The 26244-nt window shown below is 35.8% G+C and overlaps 1 protein-coding gene across 4 annotated transcripts in view; it reads left to right on the plus strand.

The window, feature by feature from the left end:
- slc1a2b (solute carrier family 1 member 2b) overlaps positions 1-26244 on the plus strand; it is an 80780-nt gene that overhangs the window by 44940 nt on the left and 9596 nt on the right. For 3 of the 4 annotated variants that reach the window (XM_030135870.1, XM_030135867.1, XM_030135871.1), the window contains exons 2-8: positions 9907-10046; positions 12894-13046; positions 15454-15704; positions 17241-17388; positions 19433-19559; positions 21116-21349; positions 22387-22581. In XM_030135870.1, the coding sequence (XP_029991730.1) occupies positions 9917-10046; positions 12894-13046; positions 15454-15704; positions 17241-17388; positions 19433-19559; positions 21116-21349; positions 22387-22581 (1238 nt within the window). In that variant the 5' untranslated portion in view covers positions 9907-9916. Of the gene's footprint in view, positions 1-4889; positions 5170-9906; positions 10047-12893; positions 13047-15453; positions 15705-17240; positions 17389-19432; positions 19560-21115; positions 21350-22386; positions 22582-26244 lie in introns of those variants that run through there. The other variant, XM_030135868.1, reaches the window with a different exon arrangement.

The raw sequence follows: 26244 nt of genomic DNA on the forward strand, positions 1-26244 counted from the left end.
AATAATGAAAAATAATGATAAATGATAAAAATAAAATAAGAAAATAATGACAATTCCAAATTTTTGTCTTTGTTTTGGTGCAAAAAACCCCCCATTAAATTATGAAAATCCTTACTTTTATAAACTATCCAAACAAAAAAGATGTGAATAACCTGAAAAAAATTTAATTTCTTAAGAAAAATAAGTGCAAATTTAACAATATGATGCCTCAACTTGTCATTTCTACATCTGCATTATGGATCAGATCTACAAAGACACTAAAACACTGAGTAACTGGCAGAAAATTGTTAAAATTGTGCTTAATTTTCTTTAGACATGTCAGGTTGTTCATATTTGTTGAGGTTATTCACATTTTATTGTTACAGGATACTTTGTAAATGTAAATGTTTTCATAATTTAATGTTATTTTTTGCACTAAAACAAAGACAAAAATTTGAAAATGTCAATATTTATAGGCATAATGTAATTTTTTCACATCAAACCGAGAAGAAAATATGGACTCATTACTTATTTTTTGTAGGTTTTCATGCTATTATTTTACTGTAGATCATATTAGTCTGTATGTGGAACCTGAACTAAAATGAGTTCCACAGCCTTGACTGGAATTTTTGCAGTTTGCAAATTCATCCCATAGGCTGGATTGGAACCTTTGGCGGGCCGCATTTGGCCCGCGAGCCGCATGTTTAAGACCCCTGCTGTATATAATCACTCCCATTGTGTCTCAAGCAGAGAAGATCTTCCTATTGGGCAGTTAATAGCGCAAAAAAACCCCAATATTTCCTCGACAATAAAGCTGTATAGATTAGTGTAGACCTGTTGGATGGCATGTATGTGAACAGTTGCTCCACTCGGTTGCTGATTGCTGTGTATAGTCACATGGTTATCCTGCCTGTTGAGAACATTTGCTTCCATTCTCGTTCTTGTGTTGATGTGGGCAGTAGAAAAGAACGTCCGTATCAGTGTTTTGACATCTCAGATCCAGCAGTGACCTGTTTTATCCACCTTGGCAGACAACGGTGAATAAGTTAATGGGTTGTTGACTGTTGACTTGGTTCAGTACAAATGTCAATGAGCTTGTACACCACTGCCCACTTCTGAGTCAAGAATTATGACTTCAACATCTGGTCGTAGCCTTTCGCTTTGATGTCGGTGCAACACGCCATCTAGATTTTGTTGGCTGGCATCCACATTTAGACTGGGAGTTTGACTAAGCTTCCACTTCAGCTCCTTAAACACTACGTCACATTTGCCAGCCTACAACTGAAAGGTTCTGAAGGGTTTAGGTAGATTCTGTCCTGGTTCTTCTTAGACTTCTTGGCAGCTGGAAACAGCAGTAGATTCAGTGCAATATCTACAGAATCCAAATTCTGTCTTTTTTTTTTTTTTTTTTTAATTCTCTTTTTATTGAAAGAAGTTAAGTTTTTACAAATTTTGAAAAATTTGACAGACACACAAACTGGATACAGAAAGTGGGTGTTAAAAACCAAATGAATGTCTTAGCTTAGCATACAGGATTTCAGAGCAAAGAATCAATGTATAAATAAAAATAAAAACACAATAAAGACAAAACATATTTCCTTCAGCTTGAGGATTTTGAGTCCATATTCATGCAGTCATCTCAGCAAAAATCGAGTCTATCTCACCCATCCCTCTCAGTGTTGCACAAAAGAATCCATCTTCAAATTTACAGTAAAAGTTTTTCTTTCCATCCTATAAATTCCCATGGTTATGTCTATCCAGTTATTTATTGTCGGTTCAAATTCAGTCTTTTTTTGTTTTGTTTTTTCAATCTGTAGATATGATGTATCCCATATATGTCACTGATGACTGACTGGTCCAAGACTTGCAGCAAATTCTTCTATAATTAATGTGAAAAGTGTCCAAACACTCCAACACTCTTTACTTTATCATTTCTAACTGTTAAAAAAAATCACCTTTGTAGATGAAAGCTGTCCTCTCTGTTAGATTCACTCATAACTTTTATAGTCAAATGTGGAAATCGAATGAAAACAAACGTTCATTAACACTTTAAATAAATATAAATCATTATGTTGCTTTTTTATGCACTGAAACATCATGAATTAATACTAATAGAACTGTATTTTTAACAGATAATATCCCAGTGTGCATCATTATAAATATAAAATGCTAATTATTAAATGCACATAAACACATGGCTATTAAATATATGCCTCACAGTAACTGGCAATAGCCCACATTAATATCAAATGAATATAACTTATGCATATTTTTTAAGATGGTGTAAATAAGGTTGTTATACAAAGCTCAAGAGATACTATAGCTTGTTATTTTGATCTTTTTTTGACTTTAGATTGTAGTTCCCACTGATAGTGTGTTTTGCACTTTGAACTTTATACTTACAGGAGGCAGTGTTTTAAGAAAGCGACACTGTTAAAGGGTCTTCTGTGTTTTGTTGAGCAGCGGAAGAACAGTAGGTTACACCGCTGATAGAATAAACCAGATTTGCATGATAGTCCACACATCTCTCTAATCATTATCTATCACTGAACGTATTCATCCCGACAACCATCCTGGGATACATAATTGAGAGGCGTAGAGTGACAAAGCTTCCCTTTCTTCAGATGGTGGAATTTATCTCCCGCTTCCTATGCACAGCACAACCTGAAGTGTTTGCTGAGAGCTTCATTTGGGTGAGCTTTTTCACAGCTCCTAGGCAGCCAGTATGTGTGAGCCCATTTCTTCCCACTGCATGGCAAGTGGATGTGAGGCCCAGAGGGGCTAGATATATCCGGAGCCTGGCCCAGTTCCAGTTGTCTTTACCTCACAGTATATTGTGATGCTCCAGTCATGAGAACGGGCATTGGGCCCCTCAAGAGACCAGTGGGAAACTTGTTTTCTCATTTACATCTCCCTCAGTGCCATCGTATGGACCCCAACAGCCTGACGAGTACATATACGCTACATATACCATTTAAAATACAAACTTACTAATTGTTATGTAATCACAGCTATGACATGTTTGCCTTTTTTACAAGTTGCATAACAGACAATGAAAAACTTTACTTTTTTTTTTTTTTTTTTAAATCCTTGGTTGCAGGAATTTTTCATTCATGATAAAGACATTAACTAATCCACAAGCTGTACACCATCCTTAAATGGTAGTGTGTGTGTGTGTGTGTGTGTGTGTATGTGTTTGTTAGTTGGGTATGTGTAACTGTTAGCTTCCTCTTTCCCCTTCATCCCCTTCTCTCTAAGCCGCAGAGTGTTGCTAGGACAACCCCTCGTGGTCCTTGCTGCATCGCGGCAGCCCTCAATACCACCACTCAGGGAACCTCCTCGCACTGAGAAGGCAGCATAAAATTGGGATAATCGCCGTCGATTATGGGACACAATGGGCTGCCGCTTCTGAAAGATTCATTCATCCTGGAAAAAGAGTCTGTGGAGGGGGGAAAGAGAAAGGGGCGCCTTGGTCCCTCCGCTGCTCTCCCACGGTGGGCACAGGCATGACATCAGTGGCCTGAAAGGACTGGCATTCTGGACATGCCCACTGCCCTCCCCCCCCTCGCTATACCCTTATACCCCCCATTAGAAACCCCCTCCCTTTCTTTTCTCACCCATGCCAGTTTGGATGCAGCGCTTGGCCGGGCGAGTTGGGGCCACTGCCACTGTTTGCGTGTGAAACAAAGCCCCTCAGAAGGAAGAGAGAGGAAGCAGAGAGCTTCACATGGAACCAGCCAAGAGGAGGGATGGCTGCCTCTGCCTTCCCCTCACAGGCCCCTCTTTTGGCTGAAAGGTGCTGGTGTGACCCCAGTACCCCCTTCTCTCCTAGTGTCCCTCTTATTCCCCCTGTAACCCCTTCTTCTCTGTCCTACCCGCTTCGCTCTCATCCCGAAAATGCTCCCTTTCCCCTTAGAAAACCCTTTGAATGAGTATGACATGTCAAGGGATTTAGGATGAGTGATTTCTCATGACACAACCTTTGCGGGCAGAGATGGCATTCCTCTGGCTTTTGTTGTGCAGTTGGTCATTTGTTTGAAGAGGAAATAGCTTTCCAACACATTTCCCTAATTAGAATAATGTGATACTGCTCAATACGATGTGAAGTCCCATGCTGCTGGGAGACTAGAGCAAAATCAGCGTGACACCATCCTCACATGAATCACATTGGTTATTTGTGCCTTGGAGTTCAGTGCTTTGGAGTTTACTGAATGCTATATAAATCTATATGCTGTGTACATGTGACCTGGACATGAGTAATGTTTTTGGCAAGCAGAAATGTGCATTTATTTTTACGTTAATCGACCAAAGGCTTTACCTCATATGACACAAGTTGAACTTAATACACCTGCTGATATGGTCAGATTTTCATTCTCAAGCTCCTGGACCACTGTGGCTCAACAGTGACATAATATATTGTAGCGTAAGTAGAGAGCCGTAAACGTTAAGCGCTTATCTGCTGTCCATCAAAATAAACTCAAGCCCTAAAACCGTCACATTATTGACATTATATCTTCCATCCATCATCTCTTTGTCCTTTATTCCCATCTCAGCAGAAGGGCTACTTAAAAAGCACTACTGTCCGTTTTGTGCCATTAGCAGGCATCATCATACTCATCTCCAGCAGCCTGGCCTTACTCTGGCCATACTATTTAGCCTGGGTTAGTCTAGTGGTATGCTCTCTAGGGGGATTACAGTGTCCAGGGAATGGAGAGACCCTAAGGGATTTGACTCTTAAGCTCAGATACTGACTCCTCCCTCCACTTTTTTGGTTTATTTATTTATTTCTAGGTTTGTAGGGTGTGTGTCTGTGTGATTTGTGAGTGTGTAGCTTCTTGTGGGTGGTGGTGGTTAGGGGGTGGGGGCTCAGGGAGGGGGTTTGCAGACATCAGGATGGGGCATTTCAGGTTGCTGTGGCTGTGACTGGGTCTGTCCTCTGGGTTGTGTTGACTTGCTTCTCTCTGGATGCTGTGGAAGAGCTGGTGGACAGCTGAGAGCTGCTAGCTCTCTGGTGTTTACAGCCACAGGCTGGATCTGGGACCTTATCCACTGACATCTGGCAAGATTTTTGGATGGAGCAATTGTGATCTTATTAACGATCTCCTCTGATTAATTCTCAAATACCAAAGGCTGGAGATTTTGGTCCTGGTCCATGTATATAGCACTTACCTCAACTCCACCAGAAATGAAGTAAGTACTAGGAATCTTAAATAGAGTTTCACGCATAATCTACATTTACACCTTTTAATTTTCTCATCATTCATTGACTAATTATATAAACATACAAGACATTTACTCAGGTCTCAGTGTAAACAAGACCTGTCATTTTAATTTTAATAAAAGTAAAATACTCTTAAGTGCATTAACAGAAAATATGACTTAATTTTATGACTTTTTTTTTATTTCACCACACTATACATTCTGATAGGATGACTGAATTATTTCCTGTAGAATTAAAGTTATGGAGAAAATTAGTGTATGTCGCCTGAGTTGACATCATGTGTTGTTTTATTAAGACCTTCATTAATTCTTCATGGCTTCATGGTCCTGTAATGCAATTAATCAGACTAAGCCCTCGGCCAAGATTATAAGGTGATCCCATTAGGCTCTACGGAGAGAAAACTATGCATGTGCATCTATGTGTGTATGTCAGGAAAGTTAGTAGGAGCAAGAATTTTTATTGGACTTTTTACTCCAAATCAGATCAGTCAGTGAAAATTGCATCTTATATGTGTATAGAGTATGTTAACATCACTGTGGAGTTCAAGAGATTCCCTCTGTGCAGCTTCTAACAACAGCATTCTGAATTAATTTCAGTAAATGACCACAAAAAAACTTTCCAGCTTAATATTTCAGAATGGTTCGTTAGAGCAAAGAGAATTACTTCCAGATTCATAGCATGTAATTAAAAATAAAACACGTGCAGAGCAGAGAATTACACACATCGCACAACATACGCGGGAACATCAAAAAGTATTTTTAGTTGTGAATTGAAGGTTTCCTTCTGTAGCGTATTCCTCTAGGCTATACAGTTCCATTTCCATTTTCATCTATCACTGGGTCGCACAAGCCCACTCTCTCATCTGTCTCTGACTTGCTGAGAGAGGCTCTAATGAGAGGATCATGACAGAATAATATCCGACCTCCATGACGTCCACCGTCTGCTTCATCACCTCCACTGCTAAAAATAATAAAAGGGAGAGAAAAAGGAAAAAGAATCAATTAACACCATCATCGCTCATAGGGAATGGGAATTCATGGCAACGCAAAAACGGAAAAAAAAAAAAAAAAAAAAAAAAGCACTTTATTTCTGGAGTCATTCTGATTTCTCTAGCTTTTATCTAAATTTGTTATGTACAGTGTATAATGTTGACTGTGAGGCTGTGATTTGCATGCATTTTCTGTATTTCACACATCACTTTGAAATTAATAAGAGGAGATAGGACTAGTCCATCTGTGTGCCTGGAAGCTGACCAGGTGGTCTTCCTATAGTCAAGCTTGAAACACAACAGTACACAAAAGCTGGGGGAGATGTGTGAGTCTCTGTGTGTGTGTGTGTGTGTGTGTATATGTGTGTGTGTGTTCATGTGGAATTATTAGTGACTGCTTACACAACAACAATAACTCCATAAAAAGCCTTTGGTTGTGAGGAAGTTCTCTGAATGTGGTCCATTGAATTGAGCTCCCTGCCTCGTCTTTGATCAAACTTTGAAAAATGACTTGACAGCAACATGATTAATATCTATGAAGTATTGTGACTTCATTAGGACGATGGGGGGAGGGTACGGAGACAAAAAAACATGAAATAAACTTGCGGAGGCTTCCATTTGTGCACTTTTAGGACATGAACTCCAGGGGTGAGGTGAAAGGGCAGAACCACATTATTAGTACTTTGTTTTCTTTGTAATGCATCGTGCATTGCATTGCATTATGTTGTGTTATTTTCTGTTTTTATTCTACAGTTGTGCCCTTTTACTTTGTCTGTTGAAGCACTATGTAAGCTCAGTTTTAAAGGTGCTATATAAACAAAGTTATTATTATCACTATTATCCTTTTTGTGTCTATTGCAGGGGTGTAAAACATGTGGCCCGGGGGCCAAAACTGGCCCGCCAAAGGTTCCAGTCTGGCCCGCGGGATGAATTTGCAAAAATTACACTCCAGATATTAACAATCAAGGATGTCAAACTTGTTTTAGTTCAGGTTCTGCATACAGGACAATGTGATCTCAACTAAAATAATAATAGCATAATAACTTATAAATAATGACTCCAAATTTTCTTAGTTTATTGCGAAAAACATATTACATTACACCTATAAATAATGACAACTCCATATTTTCGCTTTGTTTATGTGTAAAAACTTACATTAAATTATGAAAATATTAACATTTACAAACTATCCTTTAACAATAAAATATGAAAAACCTGAAATTTTATAAGTAAAATTTTAACATATATAATATTAGTATACTATTACTATAAAATTTTAACGTATTGTACTTCTTGTTATTAAATATTTTGTGCCTTTTGTAGATCTAATCCATAATATATATGCATGTATAAATGGTAAGTTGAGGTGTAATATAGTTAAAATTGCACTTATTTTTCTCAAGAAATCTCAGTTTTTTCAGGTTATTCACATCATTTTTGTTTGGATAGTTTGGAAATGTACATATTTTCATCATTTAATTTTGATTGCACTTAAACAAAGAGAAAAATTTGTCATTATTTACAAGTTATTATTATGCTATTGTTTTACTGGTCCGGCCCACTGGAGATCAGTTTGGGCTTAATGTGACCCCTGAGCTAAAATGAGTTTGACAACCCTGGTCTATAGTAAATGAAACGGAGCACATGGATATTTCCTGTTTTTTTTGTTTTTTTTTAATCAAACCCAAGATAAATTTGATCTGATCCTGCAACTTGCTGATGAATACAATACTGTAGTGTCTCCTTTCTTTTCCTATTTTCTCAGTCAGAGTCCAAGATTGTAGACGTTGTTATCGAACACCTGCCTAACGTGCATGTGACAGACACAGCTGGCTTTGTTCTCACTAATAAACTCATCCACACCTCAACGTGACAGCAGGAAACTGATTTGCGCTGGTAGTAAATGGAAAGCCGCTTTACATTTAATTAATACGGCTCTGGGATCGCGACATCTTCATTCTGAGGTCTTGTGTCGTTCTAAATTGAATATCACACAATTATAAGAGGAAGGAGAGGCATAGATTGAATGCATAAGTGACTGTCCGTGTTAAAACAGGCATATATAATGTTTTATTTACGCAGCACCTCTTATGTAATTCCTCAGAATATAGTCAGACTGTACACTTACCCTCTATTCACTTTCTATTTTTAATTAATGTATTAAATTATAGATGGATATAGCATGATACAGTGCCTTAAATCACACCATCTCCCTAATTTCAGTGACATTCGGTTTAAATGCTTCATCTATTCAAGGTTTTTACTAACAAATTTCTTCCCCCCGTATGTTACGACAGCAGTATTTATAATTTGAAGAAAGAGGAAAGGAAACAGCTAGTTTTTCACATCAGTGTCCTTACATATTTCTGTGGTAAAGGGATCCACACAATCAGGTCTTAACAAACTGTCGTGAAAAAGGCTCCACGTTTGAAGGCTATTCCCACAGGACAGCAATTTTACATGCAGCAGCTTGTAGTCAACTCCCATCTGTTGTAAGCTTCAGTAACCATGAACAGTGTTGGAATGACAGCTCGGCTACCCACACAAATAGTCAACAATTTTTATGTGCACTTGTGGTTTTCAGTTTTTCTACTTTTTAGACACTTAGAAGGTGTATTCAAACACTCCTGATTCTCATTTTTCTTGCTGCACTGCAAAAATCCAAATCTTACCAAGTGTATTTTTCTCATTTCTACTCAAAATGTCTCATCACACTTAAAATAAGACATAATCACCTAAAGAGTAACTTTTCAGCAAGATATAAGAACTTATTTTTAGACAATAGATCTTGAAAATTTTATTTCAAGAAATCTTACCAAGATTATTTTCACTTTATCCATTGGCAGATTTTCTTTTGCTTGAGTGAAGCAAAATAAATCTTGAATGAAGCAAAAAAAATCTTGAATCAAGCAAAAAAAAAAAATCTGCCAATGGAACAAGTGATTTCTTGAAATAAGATTTTCAAGATTTATTTTCTGAAAATAAGTTCTTATATCTCATTGAAAAGTTACTCTTTAGGTGATTATGTCTTATTTTAAGTGTGATGAGATATTTTGACTAGAAATGAAAAAAATACACTTGGTAAGATTGAGATTTTTTCCAGAGTGTGCATGTATTTTGAAAATCTTATTTCAAGAAATTTTACCAAGATAATTTTCGCTTGTTCCATTGGCAGATTTTTTTTGCTTAATTCAAGAATTTTTTTTTATTTAATGCAAGATTTTTGTGCCTTAATTCAACATTTTTGTGCTTAATTCAAGATTTGTGCTTAATTCAAGATTTTCTTTTACTTAATTCAAGATTTTTGTGCTTAATTCAAGATTTTTGAGCTTAATTCAAAATTTTTTTGCTTAATTCAAGCAAAAAATCTGCCAATGGAACAAGTGAAAATTATCTTGGTAAGATTTCTTGAAATAAAATTTTCAAGATCTATTGTCTAAAAATAAGTTCTTATATCTCACTGAAAAGTTACTCTTTAGGTGATTATATCTTATTTTAAGTGTGATGAGACATTTTGACTAGAAATGAGAAAAATAAACTTGGTAAGATTTGGATTTTTTGCAGTGTGTGCGTTGCTGTTGGTTTTACATAACACCTCATCATTTCTCACAGAAGCTGCTCTTATCAGAATGTGACCAATAATGTTTTTATGCCTTTTTTGCTTTAAACATGCACTGTAGTAATTCCCCTTTTTTGTCTCTCTCTCTTTTTGTTCCAGTGCCAACAGTATGCCTAAACAAGTGGAGGTGAGGATGCATGAGAGTCACCTGGAGCCCATCGAGGCCAGGCCTCAGTCCAAATGTGCCAAAATCTGCTCCAAGATGTTCAAGAACCTTCTGCTCACACTCACAGTTCTTGGTGGGTAACCTTATCGCAGGTGTATTTTTATTCGCAGCCTTTCTGAAAATAGGAGAGCTTTGCTAAATTTGGACTCTGCCACTTCTGAGCTCAGTGTTCTGTAACTCATAGCTCGATTGTGCAGCTTGCTGGTAATACGATGGAGAGAGGCCATCTGTGCTTTGCTCAGTGTACCAGACAGTGAGATGACTGTGTGTCCTGACCTTCCCTCGCTCTGTGGCACCTGTTGCAAACGAAATCTTTCTGCAGCACTGGAAACCCAAACAGCCTCTGGTAGTGCATGAAAAATATTGCGGTTGTAACAGTGCCACACTGCGCCACCGGGTGGTATTTTAATGAAAAGAAGAAAAGGCTAGAAGCAGAATGTAGATGAAATAGTGTCTTTTATTTACATACTGTGATGCATCTGACAGCTACAGTATGGGGTCTTGCTAGTCTTCTATTTTCTAATCCTGTGAAGACAATGAGCGCAAACATATTTCATTTAGCGACGTGTGTACCTATCTATCTGCATCCTTGCTTACATGGGTGTGTGTTTGTGTGAGCATGTGTATATCTCACCCCACTTGGCAGGACTCTCACGAAACGAGTGGGCCAGCACGATCATTGATCATCTGTCACTTGGCAGATAAGAGCCCGAATGAGAGGGGGGGGGGGGGGGGGGGGGCTTGCAAATGGACCCAAAGAGAAGGCACAGGAAATCAAGTGGCATCCAAAACTGAAACCACAGGATGCTGCGAGACTAGAGGCTAAATTGAGCCACAGAGGACAGTTTACAGAAAAAAAAAAAAAAAAAAAAAAAAAGAAGCTGGAGGGCTTTTAATTCCAGTGTGTGTTATTAAACAGCATCTCAGGCTGTGTGATCTTTGGCAGTGGCGTGGTAGCAGAGGAAGTGCAGCCCCAGGGAGGGATGCTGGAGTTTTGTCTGGTAATAATATGGGCAGACACAGAGGTTGACCATCCAGACTGGTGGGCAGGGCCGGAGGAGAGGGGTGGGGGCAAACAGAGGTCAGGGTACTGTTTTTAGGTAGGGACAACGTGTGGTAGGGAAGTGTTAGTTTGGGTCAGTCAGTAAATGTCACTGTGCAGATTATTACAGACTCAAAAGAGGCAAGATGACAAAAAAAAAACAAAAAAAAACTAGAAGCACTCGGAGAGCGCAGACTTCCGCCGAGGCAGATCAGTGGGCCCCCGTGGCCCCCCCCCACCACACCACATCACTACCAAAATTGAATCATTTGTTCCATGTGCCAGTATCAACATTTCCTGAAATTTTCATCCAAATCCGTCCATAATTTTTTGAGTTATCTTGCACACAGACAGACAGACAGACAAACCAACGCCGACAAAAACGTAACCTCCTTATAACAGAGGTAACTAGAAAAGCACTTGGAGAGCGCAGACCTCCGCCAAGGCAGATCAGTCCCCCCTCCCCCGATCACCACCAAAATTTACTCATTTGTTCCATGTGCCAGTATCAACATGTCCTGAAATTTTCATCCAAATCCATCCATAACTTTTTGAGTTATCTTGCACACAGACAGACAAACAGACAAACCAACGCTGACAACAACATAACCTCCTTGGTGGAGGTAAAAAGACAGTGAAGTAGTAAAGCACAAGGACAGACAGTAGTAAGTAAGAAAATCCCTCAGAAACATCTTAAGTTTGCAGAGATTCCAAATGCTTCTGACGTGCTGCCTCTTCCCAACTGCTTCAAAAAAAAGATCGGATCTTAATCCTCCATGAGCCTTACTCTCTCTCTTAGCAGGTTTTCATTTTATCTCCTCATCACTCTACCCTAGACAGCCTCTTCTGCAACACTGAACACTTTTATTTATAAATCTTGGTTTATTAACTCATAAAGACCCAAACAAGCACTGGCAACTACTAATATAAAACGTTTAATAACTTTAGATCCATTAATCCTATCAATACATGTAAATAATTGGTGTAAAATACAGTTTGTCGTCTTTTCATAGTCATCAGATATGACCCATTTGGACGTTCTGAGGTTCCGTAGTTACCGTGGAAACACCGTCATCTTCTATGACATTCATTCACCAGTAAAACCCATGGAGTTGGATCAATGACAGTGGATGGAAACACTGGGTTTATGTTCAGTTAATGGTATATTTTGTTAAAAAAAAGTCACATTTTCTGTATTTTTCTGTGTTTCTGATATTATGACGATTAACTTTAATCTGAGCTTTTATGAATATTTACATGATCAGTGAATTAAATTTGGGAAATTAAGTGATTTTTATGGAAGAAATGCGAAATACAGAGGGTAAAATTATAATAAGTGGTGATAAATTGCTTAAGAAAAGTTAAATAGAGAGAAAATTTCATTTGGACGTTCAGAGGCTCCGTAGTTACCGTGGAAACACTGCTGTCTTCTACGACTTTCATTCACCAGTAAAACCCATGGAGTTGGATCAATGACAGTGGATGGACACACTGGGTTTATGTTCAGTTAATGATATATTTTGTTAAAAAAGTCACATTTTCTGTATTTTTCTGTGTTTCTGATATTATGACAATTAACTTTAATCTGAGCTTTTATGAACATCTTTATGATCAGTGAATTAAATTTAGGAAATTACCTGATTTTTATGGAAGAAATGCAAAATACAGAGGGTAAAATTATAATAAGTGGTGATAAATTGCTTAAGAAAAGTTAAATAGAGAGAAAAATTCATTTGGGAACTGCCAGAAAAGTAACACTATTCTTACAGCTAAACTTCATTCTTTTAATGTTTAATGTTATGCTGTGTTTTTCTTTCTATTGCTTGTTGTGAAACATTTATGTGATTCCATTCATTTACACCCTTTGTGACACTTCAGGTGTGATCTTGGGAGCTGTAGCAGGGATGTTACTTCGTGTTGCCTCCCCGATCCACCCTGATATCGTCATGGTGATCGCTTTTCCTGGAGACATCCTTATGAGGATGCTGAAGATGTTGATCCTTCCACTCATCATCTCCAGTTTAATCACAGGTATAGTTTGGTTGCTTATGCACAACTACATAATTTCAGCATTTTACTGGAATGTTAGACTTGAAATATAAAATCTTATAACTCCCTGATCAGTAATGTTGAATTCTAAATGTGCTTCTACGTATTTTATGTAATGCAGTAACACAGGGATGTCAAACTCATTTTAGTTCAGGGGCCACATACGATCAATTTGACCTCAAGTGGGCAGGACCGGTAAAATAATAGTATAATAACTTAGAAATAATGACAACTCTACATTTTTCTTTTGGTTTTAGTACTAAAAAGGATTACATTTACAAACCATTCTTTAAAAAAATTTAAATAACCTGAACTTCTATGAACAACCTGAAATTTCTTGAGAAAAATAATAGCAATTTGAACTATATTATTGCCTCAGCTTATTATTTGCTCTTGTGCATTACAACTTACACATCACAGTGGATTTGCAAATACACAAAACATGTAGTTTCAGGTGTCCGGAACAGAAAAATAAAGAATTTAGCATTGTGATCAATACGACTTGATTCAATCCGATCCAGTCCAATCCACTTTATTCACTGCAAAAATCCAAATCTTACCAAGTGTATTTTTCTCATTTCTAGTCAAAATATCTCGTCACACTTAAAATAAGACATAATCACCTAAAGAGTAACTTGTAAGTGAGATATAAGAGATTATTTTTAGACAATAGATCTTGAAAATCGTATTTTAAAAAATCTTACCAAGATAATTTTCACTTGTTCCATTGGCAGATTTTTTTACTTGAATTAAGCAAAAAAAAAAAAAAAAAAAGTTGAATCCTTATATCTCACTGAAAAGTTGCTCTGTAGGTGATTATGTCTTATGTTAAGTGTGATGAGATATTTTGACTAGAAATGAAAAAAATACACAAGATTTTTTGCAGTATTTCTATAGCACATTTAAACAACAAGAACTTTTCCAAAGTGCTTTATATAGAATTGTAAAAACTATAAGACAAATAAAAGAAAATACACTTAAAACAATAAATAAGTACATAAAACTACATCAGTGCTAGAAATAAAACAATAAAATCAAATAGTTAAAAGTAATAAAATAAATAAACGATACAGAGGACCACACAACTCATGCAGAATTAACCTCCTGAGACCCAGCAATGCATTTGTGTCCTCTGTAGGGGACAAGAGTTTCACAACTTTATTAAAAAAAAAAAAAAATGTCTACTGAAAAAGAAATTACATAAAAATGTTTAAAAAAATGTATCTGAAAAAACTGTTGCATCATGCTGTTTCCAATTAAGGCAATTATTTCATGTAAAATAGCGAAAATATTTACTTTGTGGGTCTCAGGAGGTTAAGATGTTTCTTACACAGGGTCTTAAGATGATTGTCAATCTTGCAAATTCATCCTTGGGGCCAGAAGGAGCCCTTCGGAGGGCCGGTTTTGGGCCACGAGCCATATGTTTGACATCTGTGCTGTAACACACATATAACAATGAACAAAAAAAACATGGAAAACATATCACAGAATGCTGCTCAATACTGTAAAGCTGATAAATTCATAATCATGAGGAGCATTTATGTCAGGGGTGTCAAACTCTTTTTAGTTCAGTTCCACATTCAACCTAATATGAACTGAAGTGGGCCGTACCAGTAAAATAAAGTAAATAATAGGATAAGAACTCAGAAATAACATCAACTCCAAAGTTTTCTCTATGTTTTTGAGTGAAAAAAAGTCAAATTCCGTAATTAAAATGTTTACATCTACAAACCGTACTTGAATGTAACATGAACAAATATGAACAACCTGAAAATTCTTAAGAAAAATAAGTGTAGTTTTAACAATATTACACCTCAGTCTATCATTTATACATGTGCATCACAACGTACAGATCACAGTGGATCTACAAATACACAAAACATTTGATAATAGGCAGAATACTGTTAAAATACTACATACTTCTATTAAGACATTTCAGGTCGTTCATATTTTTTGTGAAAAGCCAGTCTGTAAATGTAAACATTTTTGTGTAATTTTACTTTTTTGACACTAAAACAAAAAGAAAAAAATAGCTTTTTTTCCATTATTTCTAGGTTATTATGATAGTATTTTACTGGTCTGACCCATTTTAGATTAAACATCCTTGATTGTTAATATCTTCAGTGTGATTCAAATTCATCCTGCAGGGCCGGATTGGACCCTTTGGTGGGCCGGATTTGGCCCCCGGGCCGCATGTTTGACACCTGTGATTTATGCAGTCATTTATGCCGAATACACATGGTCCACATAACTACACAACATTATGCAATCATCTAACAGTTTTTGCATCCAGCCCCAAAGGCTAGCCGTGCAGGGTCAACCTTTCCGTTTAATATGACTGAGTAATTACCAGGTACAGTAAACAGGACTCTGCTTGTTTTGGTTGCAGGTCTGGCCGGTTTGGATGCCAAATCTAGCGGTCGTCTGGGCACCAGAGCTATGGTCTACTACATGTCCACCACTGTCATTGCTGCTATCCTGGGTGTCATCCTGGTGTTAGTCATTCACCCTGGAAACCCCAAACTGAAGGAGAATTTGGGCGAGGGTGAGAAGAATGATGACGTGTCGAGCTTAGATGCCTTCTTCGATCTTATCAGGAACCTGTTCCCTGAAAATCTTGTGCAGGCTTGTTTCCAGCAGGTAGGATGTCTATGTGTGTGTGTGTGTGTGTGTGTGTGTGTGTGTGTGTGTGAACTTAATGTTTATATTGGCATGGTCTGTTGCTATATTCTTATTATTGGCTCTGTTAAAAAAGTGTATTTAAGGATACTGTGTGTTATGACATCACAAGTCGCTTTTTCATTGGACATATGTGCAAAACTTTACCAATATTTACTAAATGTTGAAAAAATAGAAGTGCGTTATGTCGTTTTTTTCCATTAAATCACAAATACAATGATTTGTTTATTATTTATTATCGTGAGATGACACAAGAAGTCGTTCCATAAACATGGCGACAAACATCAATATCGTGTTGATTTACAGGTATATTCATTATTATTATTATATATTACCCCTCTATCCTGTACTAAATTAAAAAATGATTGGGTTTCCTGGTGTTTCTTTCAAAACTCTTCTTTTTCGCTTGTTGTAACATCCATCAACATCCGGTTTTCTTTATTCACACTGTAAAAAAAAAAAAAAAAAAAAAAAAAAAAAAAAGGTATTATTCCAGGGGTGCCGAAAAAATACTGTTAAATAACGGAAAATAACAATCTCATAAAAATATGGTAATTTTCCATAATTAAAATACAGTTTTTTGCCCTAACTTTACATGAGATTTGGCATATTTTTTGACTTTTTAATGATTAATAAAGAATATTTACATGTATTAAAACAATCAAATTACCTATAAATATATATATATATATAAATAATTTTCAATGAGACTAAGTTGTCCAATCCACTGATAAAACCTGTATTTGGACAGTTTATCAGTGCTTATACATGTTATACATTCACAAAAATACATTTATTCAACATTTTTGTTGTGAAACCTCCTGTAATTACACAAGATATTTGTCGATTAACAAACAAGTCTTGTTAAACTGACAGAACAAATACTTATTTTTCGGCTAATTATCAGTAATTTTATCTTCTTTTATTTATTTATTTATTTATTTTTTTACAGTATTAAACTTTAAATTGACAGTTTAATCTCATAAATAGAAAAGAAATATTTGTGAAATTATGATACATTTGCAAATGTATTTTAACTGTATTTTTCTGTGAAAACAGAAAAAAAAATTCTTTTAAAAAATGGAAATTTTATGGTTATTCACAGTTACAGTTTTTTCCTGTTATTTTACATTTGACATGTAAAATCACAGTCTATTTTTGTCATTTCACTGATATTTTCCTATGTCTTAAAAATAAAGGAAAAATCTGTCAAACAGTGAAAATTCTGTTAAATTACAGATTTTTTTTACAGTGGACGTGACTCTAGTTGCGCAAAAAGGTCTTTCCATTGCAGTTTTGCGTGATATGCCAATTGCGCTATGCCCGAAAAACCACCAAAAGCTTTTAATTGAAAAATGAGAGTTTTGGCGAAATTGTCATTTTTCCTTTAGGTAAATTTTTATGTGCAAGTTATATTCGCACAGTTTGAGGATCAATGGAAAAGCGACAACAGATGATCTCACTCCGCTCATGATATTTATCTGATTTTCCTCTCAGATTCAGACGGTTACAAAGAAGGTAGAGGTGGCGGTTGAGGAGGACGTCAACGCCACTGTCGTGGAGGGTCTGGTGGCGAATATCACCAAGGAGCCACAGTTCATCATCAAAAAGTCCCTGCAGTTTAAGAGTGGCATGAATGTTCTGGGTACATTTTCTAATTCAAACCCATTTACACACAAAGCAGTAGTTTTCACTATTAAAGGTGCAATATGGAAAATTCACACTTTTGCTCAAAGTTTTTGTTGGAATCTTATTCTGTTCTGGGGGCTGGTCGGATTTTGATCAGATAGAATAGAATAGAATAGAATAGAATAGAATAGAATAGAATAGAATAGAATAGAATAGAATAGAATAAATAGAATAGAATAGAATAGAATAGAATAGAATAGAATAGAATACAATACAATACAATACAATACAATACAATACAAAAGACAATATTTTGTTCATCCCCATGAGGGAAATTCCAGGTGTTCAGCAGCTCACATAAAATCCACAATCACAAAAAGTATGTACAGGCTGGGGCACTGTAAACGTGACAATTTAATCAGGCCTACCATTTCTGGGGGGCCCATTTAGCAGGCAACCCATATAACTGCTGCCCCCGCCCCCAACAAATCGACAAGATACTGAATTTTATAAAGGGTCCACTACATTTAGCTTTCATGAGGTTCACAATTGCTAGCAGTGCCCCAGTATACAGGTGTATATGAATAGAAATGTTGCATAGTAATATAAAAAAGTACCATAAGAAAAGCTTAAAATTAAACCAAATAAAATAAGTTAATGAGCAGAGGAGAAGCATTGTGTGTCAATCTGATAAATAACTGTTTTTTTAACAATAGCATTAGCTACACTGTAAAAAAAAATAAAAAATCCTGTTGTTTTTATGAAAAAAAACTGGCAGCTGTGGTTTCCAGAACAATACTGTAAAAAACACCTCCAACTGTAAACATATTTACGGAGTAACATGTAGATTTAACAGTTTAAACATGTAGATTTTAACATTTTAAACCTGTACATTTAACATTTTAAACATGTAGGTTTAACAGTTTAAACATGTGGATTTTAACATTTTAAACATGTAGATTTAACGGTTTAAACATGTAGATTGAACATTGTAGACATGTAGACTGAACATTTTAAACATGTAGATTTAACGGTTTAAACATGTAGATTGAACATTGTAGACATGTAGATTGAACATTTTAAACATGTAGATTGAACATTTTAAACATGTAGATTTAACATTTTAAACATGTAGATTTAACATTTTAAACATGTAGACTGAACATTTTAAACATGTAGACTGAACATTTTAAACATGTCGATTGAACATTTTAAACATGTCGATTGAACATTTTAAACATGTATATGTAACACTGGATTTAACTGGTAAATGGACTGCACTTATTTAACACATTTTCTCCACCTTCATGGTGTCCAAAGCCACCAGGTCAGTTTAGGGTTCAGTGTCTTCCATGGACACTTTAACATATGGACAGTCAGAGCCAGGATTGGAACCACCAACCCTTTGGTTACTGGACAAGCTGCTCTACCAACTCTACCAACCCATTCATTTACAAATTTAAAATGTTAAATTGTTAAGTGTTTACTTTTTTATAACTTTTTTATTAAATTAAAAAAAAAAAAAAAAGCAAATATGCCGTTATTTCAACATTATGGTCTTTGCAATTTAAACGGCACCACATTGTTTTTGAATGTACAGTTTTATTTTCTAAAAACAATAGAAATACATCATTTCTACATACTAATCTGGTTTTGTTCACATACTCTTCCTGTAAAAACTACAGCTATATTTGATTCAATCGTTAACACAAAAATCTTTTCAAATAAACAACTTTGCATTGTATTGTCACTTACAGTTTTTTTATGTTGCAATTTTACAACTTTCTGGTGTTAATTCTACAGTCATTTTTTTTACAGTGTAATGTTAAAAACCAACCAGCTCTCAGAACAGAACAGACTCTAACATAAATTCCACATTTACATGACTCCAGAAGTGCACAGGACTCTTCCATATAGAACCTTTAAAATGCAAAAAAAGTGAAAAACCCTGAAGTTTTTCTGTAAATCTAAACTTCTCATCTCCTAATAATAACCCCCTCATGCTGAAGTCATCTCATCTGCCCACAATTGGTATTCACATTTATGATTTTATGCCACAGGTCTGATTGGTTTCTTTATTGCATTTGGCATCTGCATGGGCAAGATGGGAGAGAAGGCCAGACTCATGATTGAGTTCTTCAACATCCTCAATGAGATTGTGATGAAACTTGTCATCATGATCATGTGGTTAGTATCACTAAAGAATCTCATTGACTCATTTTGAACCTCATTTAGGGAGAAATAACTGTTATGCTGAGTTATTTCTAAAGTCATTGCTATATTTAAAGCAGGGGTGTCAAACTCATTTTAGTTCAGGGGCCACAATAAGCCCAATCTGATCTCCATTGGACCGAACCAGTAAAATAATAACAGAATAACCTATAAATAATGACAACGCCACATTTTTGTCTGTGTTTTAGTGCAAAAAAACCATTAAATTATGAAAATACTTACTTTTATAAAGTATCCAAGCAAAAAAGATGTGAATAACCTGAAAAAAACTGAAATTTCTTAAGAAAAATAAGTGCAGTTTTAACACTATTCAGCCTCCACTTCTCATTTGTCCATGTGCATTATGGATCAGATCTACAAAGACACTAAACACTGAGGAACAGGAAGAAAAGAGTTCAAACTGGGCTGAATTTAATACTGACATTTCAGGTTGTTCATGTTTGTTCAGGTTATTTACATTTTGTTACAGGATAGTTTGGAAATGTAAATATTTTCATCATTTAATGTTATTTTTTCCACTAAAACAAAGACAAAAGTTTGAAGTTGTTAACTCAAGATTTTTTTGTTTAATTCAAGATTTTTTGCTAAATTTAAGATTTTTTTGGCTTAATTCAAGATTTTTTTTACTTAGTCGAAGATTTTTTTATGCTTAATTCAAGATTTTTTTCCTTAATTCAAGCTATTTTTTTTGCTTAATTCAAGATTTTTGGCTAAATTTGAGATGTTTTTGGTTTAATTGAAGATTTTTTTTTCTTAATTGAAGATTTTTTTTTGCTTAATTCAAGATTTTTTCCTTAATTCAAGCTTCTTCTTTTTTTTTTTTTTGCTTAATTCAAGATTTTTTTCCTGAATTCAAGCAAATTTTTTTTTTGCTTAATTCAAGATTTTTTTTTTACTTGATTGATGATTTTTTTTTTTTTTTTGCTTAATTCAAGATTTTTTTTCCTTAATTCAAGCTAATTTTTTTTTTGCTTAATTCAAGATTTTTTGCTACATTTAAGATTTTTTTTTGCTTAATTCTTTTTTTTTTCTTTAATGGGCTCAGCTGGCTGACAGGCAGCTGTCTGTACCGACAAGGCAGCAGCCAACACCAACTGTACTCCCAGTCATCATTGCCCATCTTTCTAACACCTTTGCTTGTGTATCCTCTTTTATTTGGACATTTTACCAGGGAGTACTCCCAAGATTTTTTTGCTTAATTCAATATTTTTTCCTTAATTCAACCTAAAATTTTTTTCTTGCTTAATTCAGTTCAAAAGTGTAGAATTTTTGCACTTTGTAAATTCATCCCAGGGGCCAAATTGGAACCTTTGGCGGGCCGCATTTGGCCCCCTGGCTGCATGTTTGACACCCCTGATTTAAAGTGACCAAAGCAATCATGCTAGCTTTGGTGAGTGTTTACCGAAAAGAAATGGAATATGTAAATTAGTATAAGATCTAACTTCGGCTTCGACTATTGACTTCTGCATTTAAGGCCAAACTTGAAATAATAAAGCGTATTTTCTTGTCAGGTACTCTCCTTTTGGTATCGCCTGTCTGATCTGTGGTAAGATCATCTCCATCAAAGACCTGGAGGTGGTTGCCAGGCAGCTGGGCATGTACATGATCACTGTGATTGTCGGCCTCATCATCCACGGAGCCATTTTCCTGCCCAGCATCTACTTTGTTATTGTCAGGAAAAACCCCTTCACCTTCTTCCTGGGCATCTTCCAGGCCTGGATCACTGCTCTGGGGACAGCCTCCAGGTCGGCATCAGGATAATGAGTAGCTGTTTACTAGAGTCCGACCGATAATCGGGCCGATTATAGCGTATCACCAATTAATCAACATCGGCCAATATGTAGCCGATGTAGCCGATATATTAACTTTTTTTTGCTGCGCGGAAATTCTGTCGCTCGCTGTTCCTGTGTGTGTGTGCTGCCTGGAGAATAAGAGGAACTTTAAAGCGAGTTAGTTTCACTTTCACTCCTGCTCAGACAATTACGCAATCACCCCCCCACACACACAATCACATAATCACACCCCCGCTCGCATGCTCTGACAAGGATGGACTGCTTATCCCCACCCCCCACCCCGGTGAAAATCACGGACCGCTACCGCACGCTCTGACGGAGATGGACCGCTAACCCCCTCCCCCCCGCTCCAAAAACCACAGACCCCCCCCTCGTCTTATGAAGTATTCACCCCCCCACACACACCCACTTCCTGTCTACCTCACAGTTTCATTCTGCAGACAGGCCTGGGTGTTAATAGTGGAGGGAAGACTGGGGACAGTTGTAACTCTTGCAATTTTCCAATCAGGAACAACTTAGGACTCACCTAATTCACTCTGCACATGCTCAGTTTAGTCCTTAGTCCACATAAGAAGTTGTAGTGCTGTGAGGCAGACACATCAAAATTTGCGAGTGAAAACATAATTGTGTGGTCAGTCATATTTTTTACTCTAATTAGTTTTGTGATTGCATAGCTTGCATTTGAAAGTTGTGTCAATTATCTTTGTCAGATAAACACAGATTTATGCAACTGTTTATCCACCTGTCCACAATTATCTAATATAAGATTAATATATCCTGTGTAGATCAGTGTTCTTATTTCATATATCGGCCAATATATCGGTTATCGGCCAATATCAGATATCAGCCGATATATTGGATATCTGCTTTTTTTTAGCCCCCAATATCGGTATCGGCATCGGCCCCAAAAATCCCACATCGGTCGGGCTCTACTGTTTACTCATATAATTAGAAGCATAAGCTGACCGTCCTCTGTTTTGCCCCTCTAGTGCTGGTACACTGCCTGTCACCTTCCGTTGTCTGGAGGAGAACCTGGGTATCGACAAAAGAGTCACCCGTTTTGTGCTGCCGGTCGGTGCCACCATCAACATGGACGGGACCGCTCTGTATGAAGCTGTGGCCGCCATCTTCATCGCTCAAATGAACGGCGTCCACCTGGACCCGGGTCAGATTGTGACTGTCAGGTCAGATGGTTTGTCTTTGCACTTTAGCTGATAGAATCTGTACAGTTTTTCTTATTAAGACCCAAAACCACCTACTGATCTAAAATGTTTAACAACTTCTGTTCCGTTAATCCTATCAATACATGTAAATAACACTGGTCTACAATTTTTTAGAAATGATTTGCTTCAGACAGTAAATGTGCTAAATGTTCCATATTTTAATAAGATTCAGATTAAGATTCAAGGTATATGATAAAGCGTTATTACACATATATATTGATTTATGTACATTTATATAATAGTTTTATAAATCTTCCACTAAATAGAACCTGTAAAGTGAATGTATTCTAATGTGCAGACAGTGTTTTGAAGTAGATCTTGTAGCTCTGAGACAAATATTCCTTTTGAGTCAAACCCATTCTCTCGTTAATTCTCGAATTTCACATTTTGACCCAAGGCTGTATCTTGGAAACTTCAGCCAACCAACATTTTTGACTTGACTTTTCTTTATCAGTGACTCATGTGGTAAAATTTCATAACTTTTATTCTGGAAGCATTTTCCTTGTAGACCAGTGTAATTGGTGTAAAATGCAGTTTGTCGTTTTTTCATGGTCATCAGATATGACTCATTTGGACGTTCAGAGGCTCCGTAGTTACCCTGGAAACACCGTCATCTTCTACAACAGTGGTTCTCAAACTTTTTACAGTGGAGTACCCCCTGAAATATATATTTTTAGCCGAGTATCCCCAACTCTCACTTTAACATTTTTGATTGAAAAAAGGAGTCAAAATTTGTTCCTGTGCCAAAGGTGTTTGTTTATATTTACATCATTTTGTAAAGAAACAACATATATTTAACTGAAACATATTAAAAATAACAAATCTTTATAAGTAAATTTATGTACAAAATATAAACTGAAATGTGTCCTTTTTCATTGGTAAGAAAAATAAATTAATCAGTCATTAATGAATAAATGAACCTTTCATCAACAAAAACAATGACTTAATTACCCAAATAAACTCATCTTGAGGAGTCAGTTATATTGTATGTATGAGCATTAATTCTCATTTATTTATTTATTTATTTATTTATTTATTTATTTATTTATTTATATTCAGTTCATGAATTTAATGTATTTTTCCCAAAAAATTTCAAGTACCCCCTGGGCTTGTTCCAAGTACCCCTGGGGGTACACGTACCCCCATTTGAGAAAGACTGTTCTACAACATTGATTCACCAGTAAAACCCATGGAGTTGGATCAATGACAGTAGATGGACACACTGGGTTTGTGTTCAGTTAATGACATAGTTTGCTGAAAAAGTCACTTTTTCGTCAGTTTCACTTTTCTGACAAAGTAACCCTCAACTTTACTCAGAGGTTTTGCGAACATGTACATGATCAGTAAATTAAATATAAGAAAATATCCGATATTCACTGAATAAACACAAAATATGGAGGATAATGCCATAACAAATGGTGATATATCATATAAAAAGTTAAATATATAGAAAAAAAATGGAACTGCTACAAAAATAGCACTGGGTCTTTATGGGTTAATTTCCAAAGTGTGAACATTAGCATACCATAAAAAATGATTAGATTAGATTAGATTAGATTAGATTAGATTAGATTAGATTAGATTACATTAGATCAGACTAGACTGAATATATAGAAAAAAAATGGAACTGCCACAAAAATAGCCCTGGGTCTTTATGGGTTAATTTCCAAAGTGTGAACATTAGCATACCATAAAAAATGATTAGATTAGATTACATTAGATTACATTAGATTAGACTAGATTAGATTAGACTAGATTAAATTATATTAGATCAGACTAGATTGACTATATTAGATTATATTAGATTAGACTATATTAGATTAGACTTGATTAGATTAGACTAGATTAGATTAGATTAGATTAGATCAAACTAGATAGACTATATTAGATTAGACTAGATTAGATTACATTAGATCAGACTAGATTGACTATATTAGATTAGATTAGATTAGACTATATTAGATTAGACTAGATTAAATCAGACTAGATAAAATTAGATTATTTTAAATTAGATTATTTTAAATTAGATTAGATTATATTAGATTAGATATTTTAGATTAGATTAGATCAGACTAGAGTAGATTAGATTAGATTAGACAACACTTTATTGATCACATGGGCAAATTCCTCTGGGAAATTAAGGTTCCAGTAGCAGCGCAGCACCATATGTACACATGTAAGAATAAGTAAAAGATAAAAATTAAAAGAAAATAATAATACCAATAACTTTAAAAACAGTTGTAAAACTAGGACCTATATTATAATCCTTTATTGTAAAAGGGAAGTGGCTGACTGCTGCAGTTTGTCATGCACATGTATTTTTGGCCAATGAACAGACTAGTGAAAACAACAAATTGATAGGACCAGTAGTTTGGGAGATATTAGTAATTATGGAATACAACAGCAGTAATTCAAAAAGTACAGATTTCCTGGTTTTATGTCACATAATAAACATTTTCTCCAGGCTGCACAAATCTCCCCTAATTGATCGCGCATTAAAAGTTAAACTGTAAAAACCTCTTTTTAAAGTGGGTATTAAACAAAGCCAATAACATCCTTTTCCAATAAGCGCAGCAAGATCCTCTTAAATGAGGAAAAATCCAGCAGCAGTACAGAGGCAGTAATACTGAGCAGAAAAACCACTGAGGCTCAAAGCACTAACTTTAGAGAAGCAATTTTCAGTAGAGTAAATAAATCACTTGGAGGAAGCAACAACAAAAGCCAGAGCAGTGTCCTATGGACTGGAGGAAGACAAATGCAAACCACTCTGTTTCTGTTTCTGTTTCTGTTTCTGTTATCTTTAACCATCTGTCCCACATGTGCTTGTGATAATCAATTGGGCCAATCACGGCTGACCTTCAGACTGACATTTTGCAATCCGTGAACCCACAAATTAAGCATGTCATCGCTCTCATCTAAACAACTCTTACTGACTACTGAAGGGCCTCCTGAAGGGTCCACTTGAACTGCTTTTTACTCAAGAGGCAAACATACATAATCAATGTCTTAGGAAGCTGTGAGGTGTACAGATTTTTTTTCCTCTTAACCCATAAAGACCCGGCTGTACTTTAGTATCAGTTTTCCCTCTATTTAACCTTTTCTAAGTTTTTTTTATTTTTTTTTTTACCATTTATTATAATATTATCCTTTGCATGTTGCGTTTTTTTCATCAAAAATCAGGTATTTTCCTATATTCAGTTTGCTGACCATGTAGATCAGGGGTGTCAAACTCATTTTAGTTCAGTTCTACATTCAGCCTAATATGATCTCAAGTGGGCCGGACCAGTAAAATAATATAAATAATAGGTTAAGAACTTATAAATAATGTCAACACCAAAGTTTTCTCTATGTTTTTCAGTGAAAAAAGTAAAAATCCGTAATGAAAATGTTTCCATCTACGAACTGTACTTGAACATAACACGAACAAATATGAACAACCTGAAAATTCTGAAGAAAAATCAGTGCAATTTTAACAATATTATGCCTGAGTTTATCATTTATACATGTGCATCACAACTTACAGATCACAGTGGATTTACAAATACACAAAATATTTAGTAACAGGCAGAATATTGGCAGAATTCTACATCATTATTTCTACGTCTCTTAAGAAATTTCATATTG

The sequence above is a fragment of the Sphaeramia orbicularis genome, chromosome 6 (assembly GCF_902148855.1).
Source record: "Sphaeramia orbicularis chromosome 6, fSphaOr1.1, whole genome shotgun sequence".
NCBI classification, from domain to species: Eukaryota; Metazoa; Chordata; class Actinopteri; order Kurtiformes; family Apogonidae; genus Sphaeramia; species Sphaeramia orbicularis.